We start from the raw sequence: 24723 nt of genomic DNA, 5'->3' as shown, positions 1-24723 counted from the left end.
TACAAACAGAAGACACCTCGTGTGCCACTGAGCTACCGCCTAGAAACTCCACAAAAATGCGACTGTAGCTTAAGCAGTGCCTTTTATTTATGTGGCATTTCCGTGGGTAGTATAACAAAACATGAAATCTGTGAGACTCACAGTACTGCATGATTTCTTTCCTTAGGGTTTGGGGCTTTTAAGGTTTTTTATCAGCTGGAGATGATTTCTTTAACAAACATTCACGAAGCTAGCAAAGAAAAGAGAGAGAGGTTGTGAAATGTCTTTGAGCTCCTCTATCTGCATAATAATAGCAGATACAGCACAGGGATGGCTGTGTCTCCTTGCTAGATGAATTCCCAACCGGCTTTTTCTGGTGGCTGCTGGAAGTACATTCATCCAGGGAAATAGGAGGTGGACTGTGTGGTTAAAATGATAATGGAGTTTATACAGCACACCCCAGCTATCACTAACTCACTGGAGGTGGCACTTCCTACTGTGCTCCCACCCACCCCAGCAGCGTTTTGCAACATAAATTCTTCCAACAAAAGCCAGGCATGCTTGAGGAAGGTGGCTGTGCAGGGAACAGTTTGATGTTGCACAGTACTAGTATTAATGACGCAATATTCTGAATTCCCAGGGCAGCAAATACTGGAGAGCAGAGGAGGTAGGTCCTGTGCTGGGGAGCAAAAAACTTGAGGTCAAATGGAACACAGCTTTTCAGATATTTCAAAGCTTTCAACTGTTTTCAATAGTCCTACATGAAAAAATGGCATTGTTAAGCAGCAACCTTAAGGCAGTCAAAAGAAACAAAACCCATGTATTTCACAAAAATGCCTTAAATTAAATCTGTGTAGCTGGCTAAGGGGAGACTATTCTCAAATGTTACCTAGATCAAGCTTTTTTTGTTTGTGTGCTGTCAAAGCCAAGGATTTAAACCCAGCTGTCATTGCTAATTCTCACTACAAAAAAGCAGCAGCAGTTGCTATTCATATCTAATGTATTGGTATGTTTTTCCCCCCTGTAATGATTTTCCATTTTCCAAATTAAATTAATTGTTGGGAAGAGCTTGGGTGAGAGTGACAGGGCGTTGCTTTCTTGGAAACAAAGATCAAATCTTAGCTCTCTTTTCTCTCCCTGTCCTTCTGTATGTGTGAACAACCAGCAAATCAACGAGGTCTCTGCTTTCTAGTAAGAATAAACAGTTTAAAGGAACTGGCTGTGAGGCTCCTGTTTGGTTTTGACTTGGTGATAATGGCAGTCTGTAAGTCACTAGCAGCGTTTTAACATCTTCTGTGGAAATTCCAGAGATATTTAATTTTCTCCTTGCTATATAAAAGCTGTTCCTGCTGAGCATAATGTGGTTAATATAATTCTTACTCAATTACTAGAAGCACATCATAACAATTGTTGAAACTTGGTAAGGGAGCTGTAATAGACCCAATCTGTCGATTTACTTCCTTTGTCTTGTGTATTTAGATGTTTTCACAATCGCTAGTGCAGTTTGAGAAGGGGACTGGGTTGCAATTATTTCTAATTTTACATATTTATGTATTTTTAAAGCTGCTTTTTGTCCTCTTTCTTTCTGCAGTATGTTCCATAAATTTCAGCACAGTGGGATGCAATTGTAGTCTCCTACAGTCACAAACCCCCTAAGAATTACTGAAGTGTTGCTTTAATGAAAAGGATCCTTTTCTACTTTAGAGCTGATGTGCTTTGTTATGGAAACTCCAGAAATAAACCCTGGCACACAAAGTGAGTGACATTGCAAAGGATTTCCCATCCTTCCTTTAAAATTTGGCTTTAAAATTTCTCTATTTGTGACTGTTTAGGTCTATTCCTACAGCACAGTCTCCAGTCTGAGGCTAGTGATCTGATGCTGAAAGGATAATTTCTAATGTGAAAAGGTACCTGCTGTGTATAAATGCCAGAACTTCAGTCAGATATCAAGGATTTGGGATGAGGACAGATGACAGCAAGTGCTGGACAGGAGAACAGGGGAAAACTTAAGCTTGGGAGCAGCAGGACAGAGCAAGAACTGTTTCTGTCAAGGGAAGCAATCTGTCTCAAGAGGTGACGTTGTCAAAAACACTCCTTTTTACTAATGGGACAGTGGAAATTTCAGCTCAGTACCCTCAGTATTTTGGGAACGTAGGCAATGATGCCTCCTAAACAATAGGTGACAAAAGGACTCGAGAGACTGTTTACAAAATCTAAACCTTTCTGGGGAAACTGTCCAAATTCTTCAGCCTGGAAGCCAAAAGCAAATTAAATCTCTTTTCTCTGTGAATTGTTGGTCCTGCCTTTTTGTACAGAGCACGTTAAACTGTGTTTGCTTCAGCTGGGGGGGGGGGGGGTGGACCTACTACAAGAGCCGTGTGGGACAGAGTACTTTAAGTCTGAAAGTCAAAATGTTGCTTTTTTTCTGCTCGGTTGCAGTTTGTCCTTCTTAGCTTACCTTGAGTAGTGGAAAGATTATGTTTATTTCTTAACAGTCTCTGTTCAGTATCCCTCACTCCCCTCTTAAACATCTGGTATTAACAACTGCTGGAAATGTGATGCAGACTAAATGGAACATGTATTGATTTATGCAATGGCCTTAGTGGTTTTCTTGAGGTGTGGTTTGGTTCTTGGGGCCCCTTCCCCCCCATTTCTAAATCCAGTCTTTGTACACTCTCTTCATTTTACCCTTGTACAGACTTTGGAATTCTGGTATCTGGGGATTTCCTGCAGATGGAAAGGAAGCCATGAGTTTTGAAGCTATTGAAACACTTGGAAGCTCAAATCTCTACAGCTATTCCACACAGCATTTGAAACACTAAAGCAAGTTTTATTACAGAGATTAGTTTACATTACACTCATTTATTAAAACCTAAGGACATCTTTATAAAAACTACTGTGTATAAAGACGAGAGCAGTGCAATAGCAGTGTAAAACACATTTTTGGTTTACTTGGCAATCACTTTAGAAAGACAACATGGTTCATAATAGGAAGTCAGAGAATGCTGCAAAAAATAGGACAGGATTAGACCAGAAACTAGATTAGCAAATCACTGGACACTGGCACGTATTGATTTCAAACATCAAGTGTTATGTAAACAGTATTATTGTCAATGTATCAATAAAGAGAAATCACTGCAACCCTAGAATTTCTAGTTAGCTTAATTAGCCTAAAATAGTCCGCTGACTATCGAAATAGACTATTGTACTGTATATATATTACCTTCTTAGTAATTTACTACTTTTGTAAAAGGAGGACTAGAAGAAATGTCTGTTTTACAGAAGAGAACTTTTGAGGCTAAGAAAAGGTGTTTCTTCCCGGCCAGTGGTTGAGGTTTTGTTTTTGTTGCTTTACTTTTCGTACACAATCACAGGTGTGGAATAGAACTGACTTTAGAAAATCATTTTGACGTGTTAACTTCGCTGCTTTTTCAAGTGGACAGTCCTCATACAGAAATTACAGCCGTAGTAAAACTATAAAAAACAGGTCTCTAAAATAGCTGCTACAATATGCTGAATTATACATTAAGAGGCCAGATTATTTTCACTCTGGTTTTTTGTAAAATCGATAACCAGGCACAAAAGATGGTTAAAGTACAACACCAAGTCCTGCACAAGCTTTATAACTTATCTTTTTATGTCCTACGTTATACACAGCAATTACTAAGAGGTTGGACACAGATCTCAGTGAAACAGAAGAGAGGAAGTTAGTTGGACAGGGGAGGAGGCTTCTGGAGCAGGAAGGTCACTAATAGCCACTGAGATAGACAGCTGCCATTGTCGCATAAGGGGTTATAACTTACACACTTTTGTAAGTCTTAATTTTAGATCCCTTATTTTTCCAACCAGATCAGGATGGACATGGAGGAAAATACAACTATTTTAGTCCAGATCGTTTCTTTTAGAGGAAGATTGTGTTTGAACCAGTCTCTTTTGGCAGAAGTAACTGAAAAATTCATTGCAGTTTATCTGGTTCACCGTAATTTTGATCAAGTAGATGCAGGGGGATACCAGAGCACAGCTACAGAGGTGGCTGAGGTGTTCAGGTGGCTGTTTCTGCAGCCAGTGCTCTTCTCCAGTGTCTCAACACCAAGAGAGAAGGGCTGAGAGAAATGGTGGTAGGGAAATTCGTGGTGCACTATTTCCCTTTAATTTAAGGCCCAACTAGCATCAGTCTTATTCAGGATCTTTTATTCTGCTAAAATAGAGAGACTATCAGGTGATTATAACAACACAATTGATGAAAAATTGTTCACTAGCTATGACATGGATTTCTCCCTAAATTAATTGGTAGGCAGAATCAGATTTTCAGCCAGAGAGTATCTACCTTATATTAACTGGCTCTGTATAGAGAACAAAAGAAAACAAACAAACAAAAAGCACATCCATTACCAGGTATAGGTGTACTAGAAGTAAAGCATAAAACTGCTCATTAATAATGCACAATTCCCAAAGGGAAAAAAACCCTTACAAAATACAGTAAGTCACACAAACCAGTATCTAATACAAATTCCTTTATGAACATAAGCTTTTTCCAAAGCTCTCTGTGGCAGTCATTACCTCACAATGAAAGCAGGTGCTGGGAGAAGGTAAAAGGACCAAGCAGTTACTGCAGAGCGCCACACTGGTTACTGTGGATACTTTTTTGGGTGTCTGCAGGGGTTATGGATCTTGGAGCCAACGAGGAAGTGTGGAGGAGGCATAATGTTGGCATGGATGGCATCACCTCCAGCTATGCGGTTTCCTTTGCTTTCCTTGGGAGTTCTTCCCAGCACTGCCTTACAGCTCATGTCTCCCACCACCAGGAGCATGGATCCTGTCCCCATCGAGCTCTCCTCTTCAAGGAGAGGGCAGCTTGGACTGTCTGCCAGCATCTGCAAGCTACTTACAGCATGTCTTTGCTGGAGGGCCTTTGTGTTCCCAGCTAAAGTGCTTTGAACTTTAGCAGTGCTGATGACATACTCTTTTTAGGAAATGAGGCGAATCTCTCAGGTTCAGCGTGAATCTAAAGAATCTTGACTCTGTTTTATTTGAGGTGCTGTGTTATAACGTGCACTGTGGCAGCTCCCTTAGGTCTCTACAAGCTGGGAGTGTGTGCAGGAGCTTCTGTGATGAGTGAGAATGGGCCAGGCTTCACACTTTCCCGGGACAGGATGGAGTCTAATGCCTGCAAGGTGGCAGTCCCACCCATGAATTTGTTCTGCCTGCCACTACTCAGTGATACCCAGCATGTTTAGTTGCTGGTTTGCAGAGAAAAGGGGCACGTGCATGTTCATATCGTACTGAGATTGGGCTTTATTTGAAGACTGGACTTCCACTCCTGTGGTTTCCAGCTTTGTTGGGTCCTCCAACGCTATTCATGGTTTTAGTAATGTGCCATCCTGAACTCAGCAGTCACGAATTAAATCACTGACAAGAGTGCTCCTTTTGAGTTCTTCAACAGAAGACTAAAATTTATTCAGCCAAAGAGGTACAAAAGGAACATTTGATTACTCTTTAACAAGGTACTCCTCATGTTGTGGTTACATGGTAAAATACATGATTATTTTAAAGTTACTCAGATTTGCAGGACAGAATATTAGACATGAAGGATTAAATTGGCATTATCATGGCTTTGTGTTATGACTTCCAGATGAAGTCCTCTGTTTGCTTCTCACTGCCAGGTTCTCCATGCATATATCTTAAAGAACTGAATTTCACAGGATTTGCTTATGTAATTGATACTGTATGATTTTAAAATAACCCCATCCCGTGGAAAGTTAAGCCAACTTATTGCAACCTAGTGACCAAGCGCTCCACATCCTTCTGTGGCAGAGTCCTTGCCTTTCTGGCTGCCAAATGGATTCTGAGATTTGAGTGGGGTAAACTCTGCAACCAGTCAGTGGCTGAGGGAATTGGACTATTGCTTTGTATAGCAGAGGGACAATGGTATTATTGCGTTTGAAATATACAGTTTGTTGATTTTTCTTCTGTTTCTCTTTCAGCTTCAAGGAGTATGGGGGTGGAATGGTGTTGCATCCTAATAAAGTTGCCCTCTTCAAGAACCTGAATTTAAGATGGGCTCAGATGTTTGATGTCTTAGCAAAATCATTGCCAGCAATCTAAAACTGTGCATTATGGTTAAAATGATTGCTACCCTGCAGTCTAACTCAATGAAAGGGCTCTGCTTACCTTGCAATGCATAGGACAATACAGTTAACAGTGATGTGAATCACCAGCATCTACCCTATTGTGATAAAATGTTCACCAGAGAACTTTGGAAAAACTCACATTCAGGATTCTGACACTTAGATTAGGCTCAAATGGCAATTGATGGATGGGGAGGCAAAGAAAAGTTATCTACCAAAGGTTTGTCTTGTGGTTGTTTTCCACCTTTGTGTGGATTTGCCAGAGCAACTTAATTTTCTTCCTACTGAGCATTTTCTCAAATATGATGCTTCCTTTCAGAGATAATAGTGTCAGTCTAGAATTAAAATATTGCTTACAGACTACTTTATCCTGGAGACTCTTTCTATATCATTTGCCTGTACAAGTTGTTTGAATGGTGTCTTGTCTTCAGGTGACTTGCTCAATCTCCCTCTTGTAGTCTTTCTCTCTCCTCCTTATCCATAATTTTTTCAGCTCTTATAATTTAGTTGACTTTCTTGAAAGCTGCTCCTTGAAGTCTGGTCTTACCTCTCCCATCTTGAGGCACAACAATATAATTTTCTGGAAGACATAAGCACAAATGGTTTCCATAATGTTTCAGTAACATGCAACACCGAAGTATTTCTGTGAAGAAAAACTTGTAGTATTCTCAATTGTAGATTTATTTTAATTCAGATTTAGGCATTTTTTGCAGTACTGTCATCCAGGGAGGACCTCCAGACAGAAATATGCGATTTTCTTACAACTCTGAGGGTTTTTAAGCTTTCACCCAAAACTCAGTCACAAACCTGCTAAGGTTTGACAGCTAATTCCTTTCTAACAATCAAATAGCCTAAACAGCCTTATTCATATTAAAAAAAAAAAAAAAAAAAAAAAAAGTTGTTTTGTTCTGTCACTGTCCTTTTCTGATATTGGTAGAAATGCATATTAACACAACATGCAAGGCCTTTTGTGAGGTCTGCACACAGATGAAGTTTAAAATGAGTTGCTCATATCGAGAAGAGAGTCTCAGGAGACTTAGCTACAACGAATTAAAAAAACACCTGGGGAGAGAGAAACTGAAGAGTATGAGCACATATCTTGGCTTGCAGGCACCTCTGTCCTTCACAGCACCTTCAGCTGTTTCTTCCCACTCTTCTGTAGATTGCCATGTGTGGTTCACCTCCTGTGAAATGCTTTACTAATCTGCTATCTGCATAATCTAAATCACTAGACCGTTTGACAGGATGCAAGTTTCTTTTAGTTATCTACTTGCTTTTAAATAGATGTTTAGAGATGAAGCAGAGCAGGCATTTGTGTGTTCCGGGACAAAATGCAATTTTAAACGTGTTGGACCTATCAGCCTCTTTTCCTCTACCTGAGTGTCCCAAAGTTGCTGCTGGCCAGGTCCTTCTTCAGGTTAATGCAAAATCAAGAGTGTCACCAAGGTGGTATAAAGTGAGTTACTGGAGTTCCTGGACCCAAATACCACAGCAAAGTTCATGAATATTTGTCTGCAGCACAGAAGCTAAAATAACACTCCTGTAAGTAGCTTGGATTTCCTGCCAATTCCTCTCATCTGTCTTAAACTATGGGAGAATGAGTGGGAGGATGTGAACAGCAGAGCCAGCAACACATAGACCCCACTCAGCTCTGAAAGCCTCTTGCAGCAAGTAGGAAGTTATCACCCTGCCTTTTCCAAGCTGGATGAGTCTGATGCCGAGTCCACAGCCTCTCCCTGATACTAAATCCTGACAGGACAGTTGCTACTAAAAGGTCCTCTTCCCCTACAAAAAGCTAAGTGGGGCGTGTGCTTGATTGATTGACTGGTGGCTGGACCAGTAAGGTTGGGAGGAACTGCTTCAGATCATTTTGCAATAGCAGGATCCCATAAAAAACACCTGCATTTTCCTAAGAAAGATGAATGCTAATTTCTGTGAGCAAGGGAATATTCCATATGCTATATTCCAGTCTCCCAGCACAGTGCGCTTGGCAACAGAAACCCTGTATTTGTCACTTCTGGTCACTTCTACAGGATTTTAATGCATGTAGAGCTGAAGGCAGTGCTCTGGAGGTGGCTCAGGTTGCTCCTTTTTTCCTTTGCAGAGGTTATTGTCACTGTACAGCACCCCAGGCTGCCACTGCTGCTCTTCCCAGAGGAGCTGTGGCTGGCCCATCCCTGGAAGTGTCCAAGGCCAGGTTGGACAGGGCTTGGAGCAACCTGGTCTAGTGGAAGGTATCCCTGCCATGGCAGGGGGTGGAACTGGATAAGCTTTAAGGTCTGTTCCAACCCAAATCATTCTGTAGTTCTATGATTTTCGTTGCCTGACAAGGCAGCAGCCAACTAAAAGATTGCCTCCTCTTTGACAGCAATAACTGCTTGGTGGCTCAGTTCTGCTGGAATGAAATGAAGGAATGATTCAGAGCCTCTGGAGGGAAGTTTTTTCAGAGATTTCTGCCATTTTTCTGACAAATGAGGTAAACAGTTGCCACATTCACCATTACAAGGCCTTTGGTTAAGTTGGTGTTGACATAAAAGCGCCATTGATCACCGCAGTCCCTTCAGGCCTCAGATACACCCTGGATCCATGACTTACACAAGTTGTGGCTCACAGCTCCCACGAAAGCGACCGGTATCTGCAACTCTTCAGGTTTTACTCTGGCATAAAATGGCACTACACTGATCTGAGCAGACCTGCTGTGATCTGCACCCGTTGAGGTTCTGCTGCAGCGCCTTCCAATCTGGTCAGTGGGAGAAAAGCTTTTGCTCTCTTTGGTCACAGGAAGAGCTGGGATGCCAGGCTAACAAACAGCTTTCTGCAATAAGAAGCCTTTGGTGGCTACACCAGTTGTTACAGGAAATAGGAATGCGCCCTCCTTCCCCAGAAATGAAAGGACAAGGGAGGACAAAGCACAAAGCACTAGGCTTTGTAAAAGCCCCACCAGATTGAAAGGAAGGATATGAGAAATTAATTGCAGGACAACCATTAATTGAAAAGCCATTCAGTTGTCTAAATATATTTCAGACCAGAAAGAAATAGAATATAATCTAACCCCTGTGCCTGTGGAGTCTGCCAAAGAGCAGGGAAATAATTTCCATAGTTTGGCATCTGTAGACTCCTATGGCTATGTTATACAGAGCATGTAACATTGTATCCAAAATAGATACTGAAAGGTTGCTTGGGTTACCAAAATTAATTCTTAAAGTTCCAAAATTTCAAAATGAATGCTGCTGGTTCAAGCTCAATTTGGCCATCTTATTTGCATGAAAGAAAGTGGAAAGTCTGAGACTTTTTAGGTGGGGCTCATCTTTTTTTTTTTTTTTTTGGGAGAACATCAAAATAGCTGAATGATTCAGGTTTTTCCAATGCAGAGGAAACTTCAACAAGAAAAAATTGCTTCAGGTTGGCTCAGTCCGAAGAGATTGAATGTTTAGGTCTTTTTGAATTGACAAGGAACAATTCAGCATTAAGCAGTGGCCCTGGGTGCTGCCATCTTCAATAAAAGAGTATTAGATTTGCCTCTATTTTCATCCCCAGGCTGAATAACCTCACTTTTGATGGATCACAAATTCTCATCTGGTCTAGCTGTGAAATGCATCCCGGCACCTGCATGAGGTTCAGATGAGAGGAGGACCTTAAGTCGTGGCAAATTAATTTTGTCACAGCCACTGTGTAAAATGACCACCATCACTGATAGCTACCACTAATATTTCTGACTAATAGCTGGCTCAGGGAAGACAGACATCTGGTGCTTAAGAGTTTAAACAAAATTCAGGCACTGGAAATGTTCAACTTGAAAAACAGACTGAAATTTCAACTCCAGTGCTGTTCCTACCATAGCTGACAGTTCTGCAAGAACGGAGAGAAATGTCAAAATATGTTTGAAAGCGAATACCTCAGCATGGTGGTAAGGTTTAAATGGAATGAATGTGCAATACATGCCTGATTCACCAGAGTTAAACAATGTTGCTCTGCAGGTGGAGAGAAACCATTTGGATTATTTGAATTTCCCTTGCATTATGCTTACAGCAGTGTATTTGCTCACGCTGCAACCAGCTAACATCAGCACAACGCCTGTGAGGTCAGACACAAGGTGTGCAGGTCACCTGTCAGGCTGTTCTCCCTTCCACCTGGAAAATGCAGGTGGGAAACAGGCACCTGCTTACTTACAGTTCTCTTTCACAGCAGAATCGCTTGTCTGTGTTAATTATCACCTAAGGGCATCACGTGTTAAAAGGGTGATTGCTGTCAGCTGTCTCAGACATTGGAGCACTGCACAATGTATTCAACAGTCGCAAAGACTGTTTCCAATGGATTACTAGAAGGGCTTGCTAGAAAATATCAGCCTGTGAAAAGATCAACCTGTGAAGCAGCGCAATTTTAAAGAACTTTCCATCTGAACAGTTTGTTGTGAGTGCTGGTAAGTCTGCTTTTTAAATTGCTCTCTACATTTCCTAAGAATCTCAACTCTAATAGACCAATTTCAGCTTGTGCAACTCCCATAAGGGCTTGGGGGATATAAACCAAACAGCACATTGCATCACATCACTTCTGAGAGCTGCTCTCTGGATTTAGAGGAACTTTAGAAACTTTGGGAATATTTTGTGCTCCTAAGGGACAGGCTGGCTTGGGCAGAGAGAGCTGCTGGCAGATATCAGGCAGGTACCTGCTCGCTAGGTCATGCTGCTGCCCTGCAGAGGAAGGTTGATGGGTCAAGGGAGGTGCAGTGCTGGTCTCTGTGCCAGAGGGAAAGACAAGAACTTGAAAGATTTAAACTCCACTGCTGCTTATTTTCCAGATATATCTAAACCTAATACTGAGACCTTCTAATTAGTAACAGCTGTGTCCCCCTGTGTGCAGTTACCCATGAGATTGGGTTATCACACCAGTGGAGGAGCTTTGTTTGCCTCTTTAAATTACTTTTTAATTCAATTCCATGACTTTTTATTGCTAGTACTGAGTTCAGAGATGGTTTTCAGAGGAACACTTTGCATACACATGTGTTTGGGCTTCACACTGGTAGGCCCACAGGTTTGGACTTGTGTCTAGGACAGTACTGTGATCTGGAAGCCAGAGAGCTGGGAAACAAATTTCAACCAGCTAGGAACTGGTTTTGATCAGCCTGGTTTTGGTACAGCCCTCTGGTCACACTACCAAAGATCTGGCGGCTCTTTCAGTAAGTGAGGCTTGAGATCTGCTTGGATCCAAGGCCTGTCCCACAAACGGATGCAGGAGGAGGTCTGGCACTTGGAGGGGAGCCTGGAGAGCTGCTGCAGGCGAGGACTGGCTTCCTCCAGCTCTTTCCCCTGAACTGCGGGTATTAAAACAGCAGCTGGCTTAACTTTTGTTATTAATATGGCTGCCTGGCCAACAGACCAAAGCTAAGAGGGAAAACTGGTTTCCTCTAGAGTCTCTGGAATATCTATAATTGTACGAATTAAATACATCTTTTGTCCCATCAGCTGGGTTGGGTGGGAGAGGAATGAAACCACACAGGATACAATTTTCTCTCTTTTTTACTAATGGCCATCTTTTACAATACCCACTTGCAAAGAGCAGTGATTTGAAACCAGCTGGGTTGCTAACATAAATAAATATTACCTATTGTAAATAATGGTTTCTGAAGTAATCCTATGCTCCTGAAAGTCAAGTATTTTTCAATTAGTAGCAACGTTTTTCATTTGGTACTTCCTGAATTGGTTGATACTCCTGAACACTCTTCTGGAAAGTAAAAACATCCAGGAGAATTTCTGATGTTTGTTTTTATTTTAAATGGAAACATGAAGCATTCAAAATTTGATTTACAAGTTTTGAATGGAGGAACAGATGAAGGTTTCAGGACATAAACGGAAAGATAATCACTGAAAAGCTGTCTTTTTCCTCACTGAAGAGCTGCAGGCTGACTTTTCATGATCTGAAATTCTTCCTCCTAAGGTTTTCTTCCTCCTCTTAACGTTATTTCAGAAAAATACTCAGAACACCCCAGACCTTCCAAAGAGTCTTAAAAGAGTGGATGACCAATTACAAGTAAAACTGAAAATTAGCTGGACTTACTAATTCTCCAGATATTTATGAAACCCTTGTGTCACTAGGCTGCCTGAATCAGATGTATTGCCTGAGGCTGGAATTCAGTCTGGTTGATTGTTGATGAATTTTCCTGCTAACATGTGGCAGCCATTAAACAGCTGATAAAACCTGAACCAAAATTTCTTTGTATGATTCACAAAGAAAACCCCAATCCCGATTTTGCTACGTAAACAGTTTGAGCTGCCTTCAATTTTTTTCAAGACCCCAAGGCATCATAATGCCAAACTGAATGTGGGTATCATGTAAGGAACTCTAGACTTACTATTCCACTTGAGAATGTGCTCATTTTCACATATTTTTCAGGTAGCTGGAGTGACCAAATAGCTTTAATTGCACTCCTGTCATAGAGAAAGATATTTTAAAAGAGAGGAACTATTGCTAGAGGCAAGAGAGTATTGTTTTGTCTACTTCTTTAAGGTCCAAGCACGTTGTTTTGGAAAGGAGATTTATTGCTGTGTGTAGTGTAATTTAATGGCATAGATACTCCAAGTGGGTTTCATCCCACCTAACTGCAGACATCAGAATGGTAAGATGGCTTAATTTTGGAGAGGCACCTCAGGGTCCTTTAGAAACAGAAAGCAACAGGCACCTCTGCAGAGCTGCTCTACTCCTCCTCAGGCTCCAAAAGAAACCAATAGTGCAGGAGCCTAAGAGTCCCAAGCCTAACTTAGGAAATGAGAAGCCCTACTACCCCCAAAAACTGAATTATAAAATGTGCAGCACTAGTACAGATTTCTCTTAACACCATCTTCACTCCCATATTGCCACATGCAAATATACAATTTTGTATGTAAATGTATGCAACTCTGTTTTACAGTCCAGTACCACTAAGTAGAAGGGTTTCTGTAGTCTCCATGTTCTGGTTAGAAACCTTCCTCCCTCATGTTTATTCATGACCAGATTTGATTAACATGTATAACAGACCCATAACATCCTAAAAGATTCTGATGGAGAACCCAAGGCCTGTAGGTATTTCCTCAAACACAGCTACCTCTGGAAAGAGAAGCAGATTCTTGTCCTACATGTGCAGTCCTAGATGTATTCTTCCCCCTATCTCACAAACTCAGTGGCAGTAAGGATGAATCCCTGAGGCTCAGGATGTGTCAAGAGATGCTGCATGTTCCTGTGGGTGGGGTAATAGATGGGCACTTTCTGGAACAGGGCTTGATCCTTCATTTGTTCTTGGTACTGCTGTAAAAGCTTTCCAAAGAATCTGTGAACTTGAATATTTCTGCATCTGTGGTAAGGACTGAGCTATCTCTGGTTTCAGCTCATCCCAATTTCCCAAAAGCTGCTGTCACCAGCTTTCAAAATCTGTTCCTAGAGAGTGGCTCTGACATACCCCAGATACTCAAATATTCTCCATGTTTGCTGAGCTCTTATACAGCAGTGCCAAACCATGTATCTTGGATCCAGGAGAGCACAGTGGAAAGCACAGGAGGCTTTACAAGAGTGTGCCCTTCTGTGTTAAAATTCAGGTACATGATAGGAGAAAAAGGCCTCTTTTCATGCTCACTGACAATTTAAATTTAACAGATCCACTAGAAATTGAAAGTGAGGTATAAAGAATAAAAAGCAGTAAAACTTGCCATGTGGTTTTTGATGTAGCTTATAGGACACTGCCTTTCCCTGCTTACACAGTCCCCTAATGCACTGAAAATACTGACAGGGATATTTTTAACACCCACAAACACCAAAACTTTGGTTTAACAGTATTACCTGATTCAGAAAGAAGGGCACTTACAGAGCAGCCTGGTAACTTTTATTTTTTACATCAATTTATTTATAAATGAAGGTCATAATTGAAAAGGCTGTTTGTGTAAGCTATACTCAGTATAGCTCAGAGTATCTTTGCTTATGGGGATGGTCAATTCTAAGTGTTGTAACAGGTCTTTGCAAGTTACAGCTGAGGGTAAATGCAGCTCAGTTATACAGGACAATGTGGTTTGTACCTTGGCATTAAATGTACAGAAAAGTTAGTGAGTGCAGGAGAAATGTGGCCAGATGTAAGGAATATTTATTATTATTTATGTATCTATTTATCTGGCCCACAGTTTCTGTATTTAATCTCTGACATTTTATATATAGGTATAGCTTAGCTTCTTTGTAAAATTCAAGAATAATCTACTGAGCTAAACAACAGCCCAGGCCAGCCTACATCAGGTGAATATCCTGCTCTTTTTGCCCTAACAGTCTCTGCCATCTTGGCATTAGCAAAATCCAAGCTATTGAAATTGCTGCGTAGCATGTCCTGATGTCAAACAGAGGCTGAACCCAACCACTTTTGTGGAAATTGCACTGCTGAAACATACTGCAAGGGGAAAAGGGGTCAGCCAAATATTAGATTGGACTGTTCTGGTACCATTTGCAAAGCTTTGAGGTGCTGACTTCTTTCGAGGCCCACAGAAGTCAATAAAACTGAAAGCCACTGAGACGTCAGGGGACTTATGTTAGAAGGGGACAAGATGTTCAGGGGACAAGAGTTTCTCCCAGACTCTATTTGAAAGAAGGCAGCAGTGTTGGTTTACAAAGCAGATCAAATTAATATATTGCTTGAACTGGATCCCAGCTGGATCACTAAGAAATACTCCAGGCTCTTGTTCCCCTGGTAGGAAGGTGGATGCTGCAGGGGCAGGGGGGTAGAACAGCGGAGGAGAAGGAAGGTGCCCAATTCCTGTGCTGGCCTCCAATAACCAGGGAGCCCCTCTGGGTGCTGGAACTGCTCCTCAGCCTCTGCACTTCATCTGACTAAGGAAGTTATTCCCCCTTTCTTTCTTCCATTTCCATTTTTCTCTCCCACGTATGAACAGTCTTCTGAGACAAGATGCATGTGCTGCTTCCCTCTGCCTCGCCAGAGGCTCAAATTGCTCCAGCTGCAGCACAACCATCTATTTAGGAGGGAAGAATCAGTTTCAGCACTTGAACTTTGAATACCAAACCTGTGGTTTAGTCCAGAGTTGCGTATTTACTCCAAGTTAAACTAGCTTTTTTATTTACCCCTGCGCAATACAGGAGATTCTGTCATTTCTGGGAAGAAAATGCATATTAATGATGTGAGAAAAACTACTTTTGAATTAGTTATTCCTTTTACCAAAGAGCTTTATTTTATGCTCTCACTTTTCAGTATTAAGAGGGCTGGCTAGTCTTCTGACTCAGAGTTCAAGAGAAAATATGTAGTAATTACTGTGTTGAGAGCTTTCATTGTAGGATGAAACCAGTCGTGTTTCCTGCAACTGTTCTTTCTGTGTATGTTTTTCTTTTCACAACTGGATTTGTGTGGCTTTTCTAACAGCAGGAAAATTTGAACTATTTCTTTTAAAATAAGTTTCTGAAGATATTTCAAAAAACAACACTGAACTGCTTTTTAACGTTAACAAAAGTATCAACAGCTAAAACCAATAGGAGTACAGCCTTTGAAATTTAACCTGGCTCCTGTTTGGCTTCCTGATGTAGATCCAGTATGTGTTTCCTTGCACATAATCATCCAAGCAATAAATAATTTTTAACTTTGTTTCTTTGCAGTCAGAAGCAGAAGGATAACAGCCACAACACCATTGTTGGTTACAGCACTGCACACTGGAGGCAGAAAGGTGGTTTTATGCACAAATGCTTCTTCCCTCTTTCCTCCCCGCCTTTCCTATGTAAAAAAGTGATAGTAGAAATTGAGCTGTGTTGTGATGTGGAAAGAGAAGAGGCCAAGGACCTTGGGCAATTTCAGCAGAGTGCAAAAGACAAGGAAACAACTTCTGTTCTGTGGTTATCTGAGCTGTATGGCTGGTTTTACACAGAAACGTGTTTTGACGCCAGTGCTGGAACTGTGACTGGTTTATTATTTTTATACTGTCTCACAGCCGCATCTAGATATGCGTCTGCTGGGGTATCAAATGTCCTTTGGCTGCAACAGGAACTTTGTGCATGGCTCAGTGACAGTGTATGACCCCTGCAGAGCAGCATTTCTTGAGTCACAGAGAAAGAAAAATGGTGCTTGGCTGGTGTCACAGGACTGAGGAATTCCACTTGGTATGGCATGGTTTGAATGATAATTTCTGAAGCATGGAAATTTTTTGTTGTGAACCATTATGACTGCCAGCTGGTGAGTTATTCTCGTTTTGTTCTACATTACTTTTCATTATTTGCCCTTTTTTTTTGCATCTGTGTGCACATCTCCTATTGTGGATCTATTGTACGCTCATTTTTTCATGACAAGAATTTAAGCTTCTTACAGCTGCCCAGTGATAACTGCAGCTATCATGTGTGCACTTTGACATTAGAGGAGAAACAGAACGGCTGTAATAATTCAGGATGATTAGTTCCACAACAGCTTTTACATGCACATGCTGTAACAGACCCCACTGCTGGATGCTCCTGTGTCCACTATAATCTCACAGCACTTCCACATGAAAATTTGGTAGCCTGTTACATACAAAAATAATCTTTACCACCAGTGGCTCCCTGCACCCCCAGAACCTGACAGATGAGTACTGGGCAGGTGGTGCTGGGATGAGGCTTTGCCCAGAGATTCCCATTCTCTGGAGTGATTATGCAATCACTGCACAGTCGCACTGGCATCAGCAGCTATTATGCAGCAGCTGCATAATCAGGCATTTATTAGAAAGAGGTGGGGAGGAAGAAGGCCACATGTTTGTCCCCTGCAGTCCTGAATGGCAGAGGGTGATACAACTGAAGAAAAACATTGTGTGAGTTTTGATGTGCAGCTGTTGGTTTGTGTTTTCTGACTGCTCAGTAAGCATGATGAGCTTGCCATGCTGGGAAAATGGGATGCTTGGGTCTCACCAACCCCCTCCAGCTCCAGGCTGGGGCAGAGGGGCTGGAAAGCTGGGAAAGGCCCTGGGGGTGCTGGGGACAGCGGCTGGACATGAGCCCAGGTGTGCCCAGGGGGGCAAGAGGCCAATGGCACCTGGGCTGTGCCAGCCATGGGGTGGCAGCAGGGCCGGGGCAGTGACTGTCCCCTGTGCTGGGCACTGCTGGGGCCACACCTCAGATCCTGGGGCAGCTCTGGGCCCCTCCGGACAAGAAAGGCATTGAGGGGCTGGAGCGTGTCCAGAGAAGGGAACTGAGCTGGGGAAGGGGCTGGAGCAGCAGGAGGGGCTGAGGGAGCTGGGAAAGGGGCTCAGCCTGGAGCAAAGGAGGCTCAGGGGGAACCTTGTTGCTCTTTACGACTATCTGAAAGGGGGCTGAAAACAGGTGGGGGTCAGTTTCTTATCCCAGGTAATAAGCAATAGGGTAAGAGGAAACAGCCTCAAGTGGTACTAGGGAAGGTTTAGGTTGGATATTAGGAGAAATTTCGTCACTGGAAGAGCTGTCAAGCACTGGCAGAGGCTACCCAGGGCAGTGGTGAAGTCCCCATCCCTGGTGGGATTTCAAAGCCACGTGGATGTGGCACTTGGGAACGTGGGTTTGGCAGTGCTGCTGCAACGGTTGGACCTTAAAGAGTCTTTTCCAGTCCAATGATTCTATGAAAACTGATGTTGGTGTGAGTCTTCTGGGACTGCAGCCTCACCTGTTCCCCAGACAAGTCAGATTTTTGAAGAGCCATTCTCTTAGGGTGCTCAGTTTGGCCAGCTGTGCAGATCTAGCTTCCTGTTCTTCCCACTGTTGCTTATATTCCACAAGCTCCCTTGCCAATTTTAAATTTACAAGTAATGGGTGTTCTGCTGCATCTCAAGACACTTCCTTGACCAACTGCCAACTTTAGAAGAAATGCCTGTTTGGAGGAGATGAGTCTCACTGGCAAATTTCAGCTGGATAAACGACTTCTCTAAACTCATCTTCCAGCGTAATGTCAAACAAATAAATCAAGCCAGGCTTCCAAGCAATTTCATCCATCTTAAGATAGGTGGAACGAATAACCCCCTGGAAATGCCTCTTTCGATGTGTTAGTGAGGATAACTAGTAGATACAGGACTTTTAGATGGCTACGTTGACTGAGTTTAATCCTGCTCTTTATCACCAGTAAAGATTTGTATAATTAGATCATCCAGGTATTGGATCTTTTTCTGTCTTTGTTTGCTACAGCCCTCTGCTATCTTAAATCTCCTTACCATGAAGAATTTACAGACTGAGTTAAAATTGCCTTTTAGCCTTGAGCTTCTTAAACTTCTTAGTTTGACCAACTTTTGAGAAGTCATGTAAGCTCCACAGCTCTTTCAGAATGCTTTCCCATCTGTCACTAGGATTTTTCCTGCTACAGGCCTTAGGGAAGGTGGTGTTTCCCTCTAGCAATCTCCCCACTACTCGTGAGACAACAGCTCCCTACTTCGAATTGGCATCTCCTCTCTGTGCACTCCAGAATTCTATTTTCTGGTTTAGCCATCATACTGTGTAAGAAACTGATGGTGAGGAGTTACCTGCTGTATCACTGGGTATTTCAAATAGTTTCAGGATATTCTCTATCAGCAGTGCCTACAACAGAGCACTGGAGAGGGAGCTGTGCTGTTACCCAAACCATCACAAAATTGTACACATACTAGAACAATGGCAGTATTGCCAAATATTTTCAGTGTGGCCCTCACAGATAAAACCAGGTAAGTTCTCCATTTCCTCTGCCAAATGGAAGCACCAGGAGCTGACTGGGTCACGCAAGCACGGTGTAGATAAACACACCACAACCTACTAAGGAGTCACAGACTCCTGTGGTAACAACAGCACTAGCTCCAGCTCCAGCCAGCAGCCTCTGAGAACAATAAAGCCAGACAATCCCCTAGCTCATTTTTACTAAGTTTTTTAAACATTCCAGACCATGTCTGCACTTATTTAACTAGAATAAAAGGAGAAAAATTAAATGGAGGCAGCTATTGCCCTCACAGGTGAAATTTATTGTTGTAACAAACACTGCAAGGTTAGGACTCAGAATGGGAAGATGGGGATTATTCCTCATCATCCCGATGCTTAAGGTGTTCTTTTCCTATTATCTCACTTGTCTCTTAACTCCTTCAAAACCCACCCCTTGCAGCCAAGTATGATTGTTGGACTGCTTCAGGTATTTCTACTTTTGCTTTATGTATTGCCAAGGAAAAGACAGGAAGAGTCAACCCAAGAACCAACCTTCCCTTTTTTTCTTCAGGAGCATGTCAGCTAGGTAATATTTTTAAAACACCCACAAAAACGCATTGACAGTTTTTTGTCTTCTTTTAGTTGTTCATGCAAACACTGGGGGTCTTTTTGAGATGCCTATTTTTGTTATGCTCTGAGAGGTTTCAGTGAATATTAAAAAAAAAATATGGAGTCAACTCTCGGTTCGTCATGTAATTTCCTTTAAAATGTCTTAAAATGCAAATTAAGCAGGTGTTCTTCTGGTTGCTGTTAACTTCAGCAGCATAAGAGAAGTTTGGGAGGTTTCTGGTGAGTGAAAGGCTGATCTCTGGCTGCCTTCCAGTCACAATTTCTTCAGAATGTTTTTGGTGAAGCAGTGCTGGAGATGAGCAGGTAACAGGTGCTGGGTTCAGCAGCTCCCTGTGACTCACCACTTTCCAAAGACTGAACGCCATAGAAAATTACTTTGCCTCTGCGTGAGTGATTAAAATCTGTATCACTAATCAATGCAGAATATAGTTAATGACTGTTTAATTAATTTACTGTAATTCTTGATGAAGCAGTTCCTTTTCCACGTGACAGCCATGATTTCCAGCAGACAGGAGGGAGCCTGTGTGCCGTGTGCTCAGCACAGCTCAGCTCAGGGATACGATCAGCTCATTAATACACACAATTCCTGTAACTAGGACGACTCCTTTGTGCATAAAATCCTCCCTGATGTACTAGAGCACCAGTCCTTCAGGAAGAAAAATTGTAGGTGGAGCTTGTTCCCTTCCAGATTTGAGCCCCACAGTCATTTTTCTGCTGTGAACCACTGTGCAAACACCTTTCCATTGCTGCCTTTAACATTTACTGTCAATAGGTCTGCCTCCCCCATAATTCCACCTCTGAGATTCCGTGGAGCCTAAGCAAAGTTTCCCACTACCTAGAAACACCAGAAAACAGATAATCCTACTTGCTACTGGGAAGTGAAGTAGCCTATTTCCACGCATAACCACTTTTTACACGTCTTTTTTACCGTCCTGTATATTATGATGGGTGCCAAGTTTCAACCAGTTATTCCTCTGCTGCTGTTCTCTGGAGGCTACAGGATGTTGTGCTGATTAAACTCATTTCCACTTTGAAGGAATGTACCTCACCTGTTCTGCTTTGGGATCATGTTATCACCTGACGTGGGACTAACTTTAGCAGCATTTCTTACTGTGTTCCAGTGACATGTCACATTCCTGCCATTTCATGTCCTAAGCTAGTTTTATCTCCTCAGCATTGCACACTTCTGAGAAACTTTTGATGTGGATTTCAAACTCTCCTCAGAGGTGTTTTTTGTCTGCAGTGAATTGTAGACGCCTGTGCCGTATGTATTTATGACAGTGTTGATCATGTAACTTCCCCAAAACACTTTAAGTTCCTGAAAATTGTTTCCTGATTGACAACAGCATTCTCTCATGTCTCAATGAAGAGTAAAATGACTCAGATCTCAATGTGTCTTGATTTTTTTTTTGCTTTTGAGACTGAAACAGCCAAGATATATCTGATATCTTGCTAATAATGAAAAACTGTGTCTAATTTCTGGTTGTTCAGTGAAACATTATTATAAAACCAAGGTCATACAGACATGTTTCAGCACTTCTCTGATGAAATGACTGCTGTGGTTGTTTTCATCATGATCTCATCAGGGGACAGGGACAATAAAAGTAATGATGTGGTAGATTCCTGACCTCAGCTCTCACTGAAATTAATTGTCTGACATTGTTACCATTTATGGTCCTGCCTTGAGCATAATCACGTAAGTTTCTGATGTTTTCATTAATGCCTGGTATCCCATAATATGCCATCGTTTCACACGGAAATTTTAGATTACTTAGAAGATCTTTTGCTACCCCATAGAAGGGTTATTTATTACATATGGCTTTTTGTTTAATAATAACTCTGAGAATAATAAATAGGTCAGCACAGGATCTTCAGCTCTATTACCCGTTTGTTCCTCCTCAAGTTTAGGGAGTTACTTGTTTTTTTGACATCCAAAACATACATTGGGAGTTCATTCTCCAAGGTGAAAGCAATGGCATCTTACTTCAGAGACTCTTATCTTGTTTTTCCTTCTCCCTTCTCACTTCTGTTAAAAGCACAAAGTGTACACAGATAGTTGTTTTGCAGGTATTTTAAGTAGTTCTCTGGGGCTTAAACTACTGATGATGAGCAATATCCTGCCTATATATTTTTCCTTTTTTCTTTTTGAAAAGTGCTTTCTTTCAGTTCAGAACAATGAGTTACACTAAATCTCCTACTCAAAAATCCTGTTGCCACTTTGCATAAAATAAGGCTTGTCCATTTAGATCATTAACTCCAGCTCCTCAACACCTCCCCTTTAATTCTTTCTACCACTGGAAATATCTTTGGCTGATGCTAAAGTTTCTCTGTCATACTTCAGAACCCAAGTGAGGAGGTTATTTTACTTTTCTGTGCATATTTAAAATATGTAAAACAGGTACAGGCTGTTAAAATTGCTATTGAGCATCTGGCACCTAAGAGGATGCAAGGGGCAGGACTTCTATAACTACCAAAATATTTATAGAGTCTTTTCAAGTTTACTGGTTTCTACTGGGACAGAGGAGATGGAATTGGTTGATAGAATTTGGGTTGTCACACTCCTTCCTGTGTGATGGTACAGTGTTGTGACATTATGCAGTGAAATTGTGGGTTTAATTGGAGCCTTCTGATTTCACATAAATTTTATGCTGCTATCTGACACTTCAGTGGTGTCATTCCAGATCTGTATCATGGAGATGAGGTAATGCTCTCACTGCAAAAAATTCTGTCTTGAGTGGATGAGAAAATTCAAATATGGAAGATGTTCAGATCTGGTTTCCAGTAATTTTACTAGATTTCATTTCTCAGTGTGCAGAGTTCATTCAGCAATTATATTCAGATAACCTTTTGGCCTAGTTACTATTTTCTCACAATTCATTACCATATTTAAGTTAAACTGCTTCAACTGTACAGTCCATTTAAAAGAAAGTCTTCCTTGAAGCTGATGAATGCAATAGTCCCAACTCGATGAAAAGGCTGAGAAACAGCTAAAATAGGGAGTATCAATCAGCCTGCATCCCATGAAGCTGAAGTTAGGAATACAGAGAAATCAGTGTGGGGTCTATAATTTATGGAGCCAAAGGAAAAGGAGAATATGGCATGAAATGAACAATATGTACTACATATGTATCAACAAAAGATGCAGTTTGTGCATATCAATGTACACAAAGATTTAGATTGAAGCAGACAAAAAACCTTGCATCTTGGCTTAACTTCACATGGTAACAGTTAATTTCTAAACACAAGGAAGGAAGCAAGCAGGCACTCAGTAACTTGAACTATTTAAATGCAAATGATAGAACCAAAATCACCCAATAATTTGCATGTTGTAGTATCGAGGCAAGCAAACAAGACTCGGAGCACTGCGGATTTTGAGGTGTTTGCTTCCAAGCCCACTGTGTGTTTGTGCTGTTGATTTCCTGCCCTGATGTGCTGGTTTGGGCTGGGGTAGAGCTAATTTCTATTTTTACAGTTATGTAGTTCCCAGCAAGCAAGGTAAGAATATTTAAAAGAAGATACTGCTGAATGTATCTGTTATTCTAACCCAATCGATTCCAAGGGGACTGGAGGCGCACAGATAATGGTAGATACTGCCTCACCTAATCTTTGTAAACAGATTTTCCAGGTGATGTCAATTCCCAGACAGTTCTTTCATAAAAGCACATAAGTATTCAATTTTATTTCTTTACATCTTTTTAAAAAACCCAAACAAGTACTGGTGCTCTGATTTGCCATATTTAGTCTGAGTATAACATAAAAGTCTAGGTGGGGGCTCTACATAAAAAGTGTGCTTGGCCCTATGATGCAAAATTTTGCATCTTTAAAACAGCACCATTCTATTCCTGTTCAGTGATTTTGCAAATGTAAAGTTGAGATCTTTCTTATTTACTTAAAATGGAAAGAGGCAGCTTTTTTCCCCTTGGTTACTGCAAATAACTTGAATCAAGAGCAGCCCCTGCACAGACTCCTCTGTCACCACAATGGCTCATGATTGTGGTGGACTGTGTTTACAGTGACCCACTGCAGCACCAGTGTCCCATGACACAGGTAAGACTGCGCTCTTAGAAACCACTGAAGGAAGCACTGAAGTGATAGTCTAGATCCTCTTTCAAAATTTGGTATCAAAGCAAATTCTTTCACATAGTCTTTTTAGCCACCAGCAAAATATTTATGTGTTTTTAGTACAGCTGCTGTGGACACGGCTCAGTTACCTAAACTCTGGCTCCTAAACTCTGCCAGTATTTTTATAGGCTTTATTCTCTCAGGTGCTTTGGTAGTCATCTGAAGAGGTGCCAAGAAGCAGGTGAATAGCAGCAAGCTAAAAACTATTCCATTTGTTGTCCAAAAGACAAAGTGCCCCAGAGGAATTCACAGCAAAAGCAGATTCCAGCATTTTATAAGAGAAAGTAAAATAGACTTGCCTTTGCCTAATCCATTCCAGCTGTGTAAAGGAAATAACACGGGCTAACCCTGCTGGGCTGCTACCTTTCCTGATTCTACACAAGCAGCAGGTTTCTGAAACTGGGAGTCACAGAGCACGTGTATGATCACAGGCATTGCCTCTGCCTGCTGTGGTGCAGAAAGGCAGGGAACACAGAGGCAGGTGTTGGACTCGGAGACAGTATTTATTCCCTGTGATTTGCATCCTTGATGGAGGGCAGGAGGAGTTTGACATCATCAGAGCAAGGCAGAGTGATCAGGTCTCCCTCTCACGCTTCTTAATGTGATCTTCCTTTCTAGTCTGACCATTTTAATTACTATTAATTAACAATATTCCCACAGTTGTGAGAACAAGTTGCTTCAGCAGCCAGAATTTCGATTCCCCAACTTGCGATGTTTCGTTTTATCACCGCCCTGGCTTTTACTTTGCTGAGCAGTAGAAATAATTTGCCTGCTGCTTGTTGCAGTTCCATCTCCAGCTGTTACAGCTTGCTCAGGTAACCAGGCTGCAGGTTCTCCCTCAGGCCAGCGAGTGTGGAAGAGCCCAGCTCGTGCCCCTCAGCCCACGAGGGAAGCCAGCGCTGTGTGAGCTCGGGCACGCGCGGGCTGTGACGGCGTTGGGGTTTCAGAAGGTACGTCCACCAGGACCTTCAGCCCACACAGGCCTTGGGCAGCCCTCAGATGCTTTTCATACTAAAGAAGAAATCAGCATTAGTTGGGCTGCACAATCCACACACTACAGGACGAAGCAACATTAGTCCAAACGGGGTTGTATGCTCCTGAGATTAATGATTTTCCTTCCTGTCCTTGCACAACACTGTGAGAGCAGGCAGCAGCTTTGCCTAATGGATTCCAGACCTCTTTACTTATAATAATATTATGGCTATACATGGCTCTCTTTGTCTCAAGTAAACAATGAAGTGATCCACTGTGACAAAATGTTTAA

General features: G+C 41.8%; 1 protein-coding gene across 5 annotated transcripts in view; it reads right to left on the bottom strand.

Moving 5' to 3' along the window:
- Positions 1 to 2788: 2788 nt before the first annotated feature.
- SHISAL1 (shisa like 1) overlaps positions 2789 to 24723 on the bottom strand; it is a 70830-nt gene continuing 48895 nt past the window's right edge. For 3 of the 5 annotated variants that reach the window (XM_042050779.1, XM_042050778.1, XM_042050783.1), the window contains one exon: positions 2789 to 6687. In XM_042050779.1, the coding sequence (XP_041906713.1) occupies positions 6651 to 6687 (37 nt within the window). In that variant the 3' untranslated portion in view covers positions 2789 to 6650. Of the gene's footprint in view, positions 6688 to 23943; positions 24471 to 24723 lie in introns of those variants that run through there. The other 2 variants (XM_042050780.1, XM_042050782.1) reach the window with 1 other exon arrangement.

Source organism: Corvus kubaryi, unplaced genomic scaffold (genome assembly GCF_017639235.1).
Source record: "Corvus kubaryi isolate FWS band 111438036 unplaced genomic scaffold, C.kubaryi_AGA036_p1.0 74, whole genome shotgun sequence".
Lineage (NCBI taxonomy): Eukaryota > Metazoa > Chordata > Aves > Passeriformes > Corvidae > Corvus > Corvus kubaryi.
The sequence above is the reverse complement of the archived record's forward strand: the minus strand, read 5'-3'. Positions and strand labels throughout refer to the sequence as shown.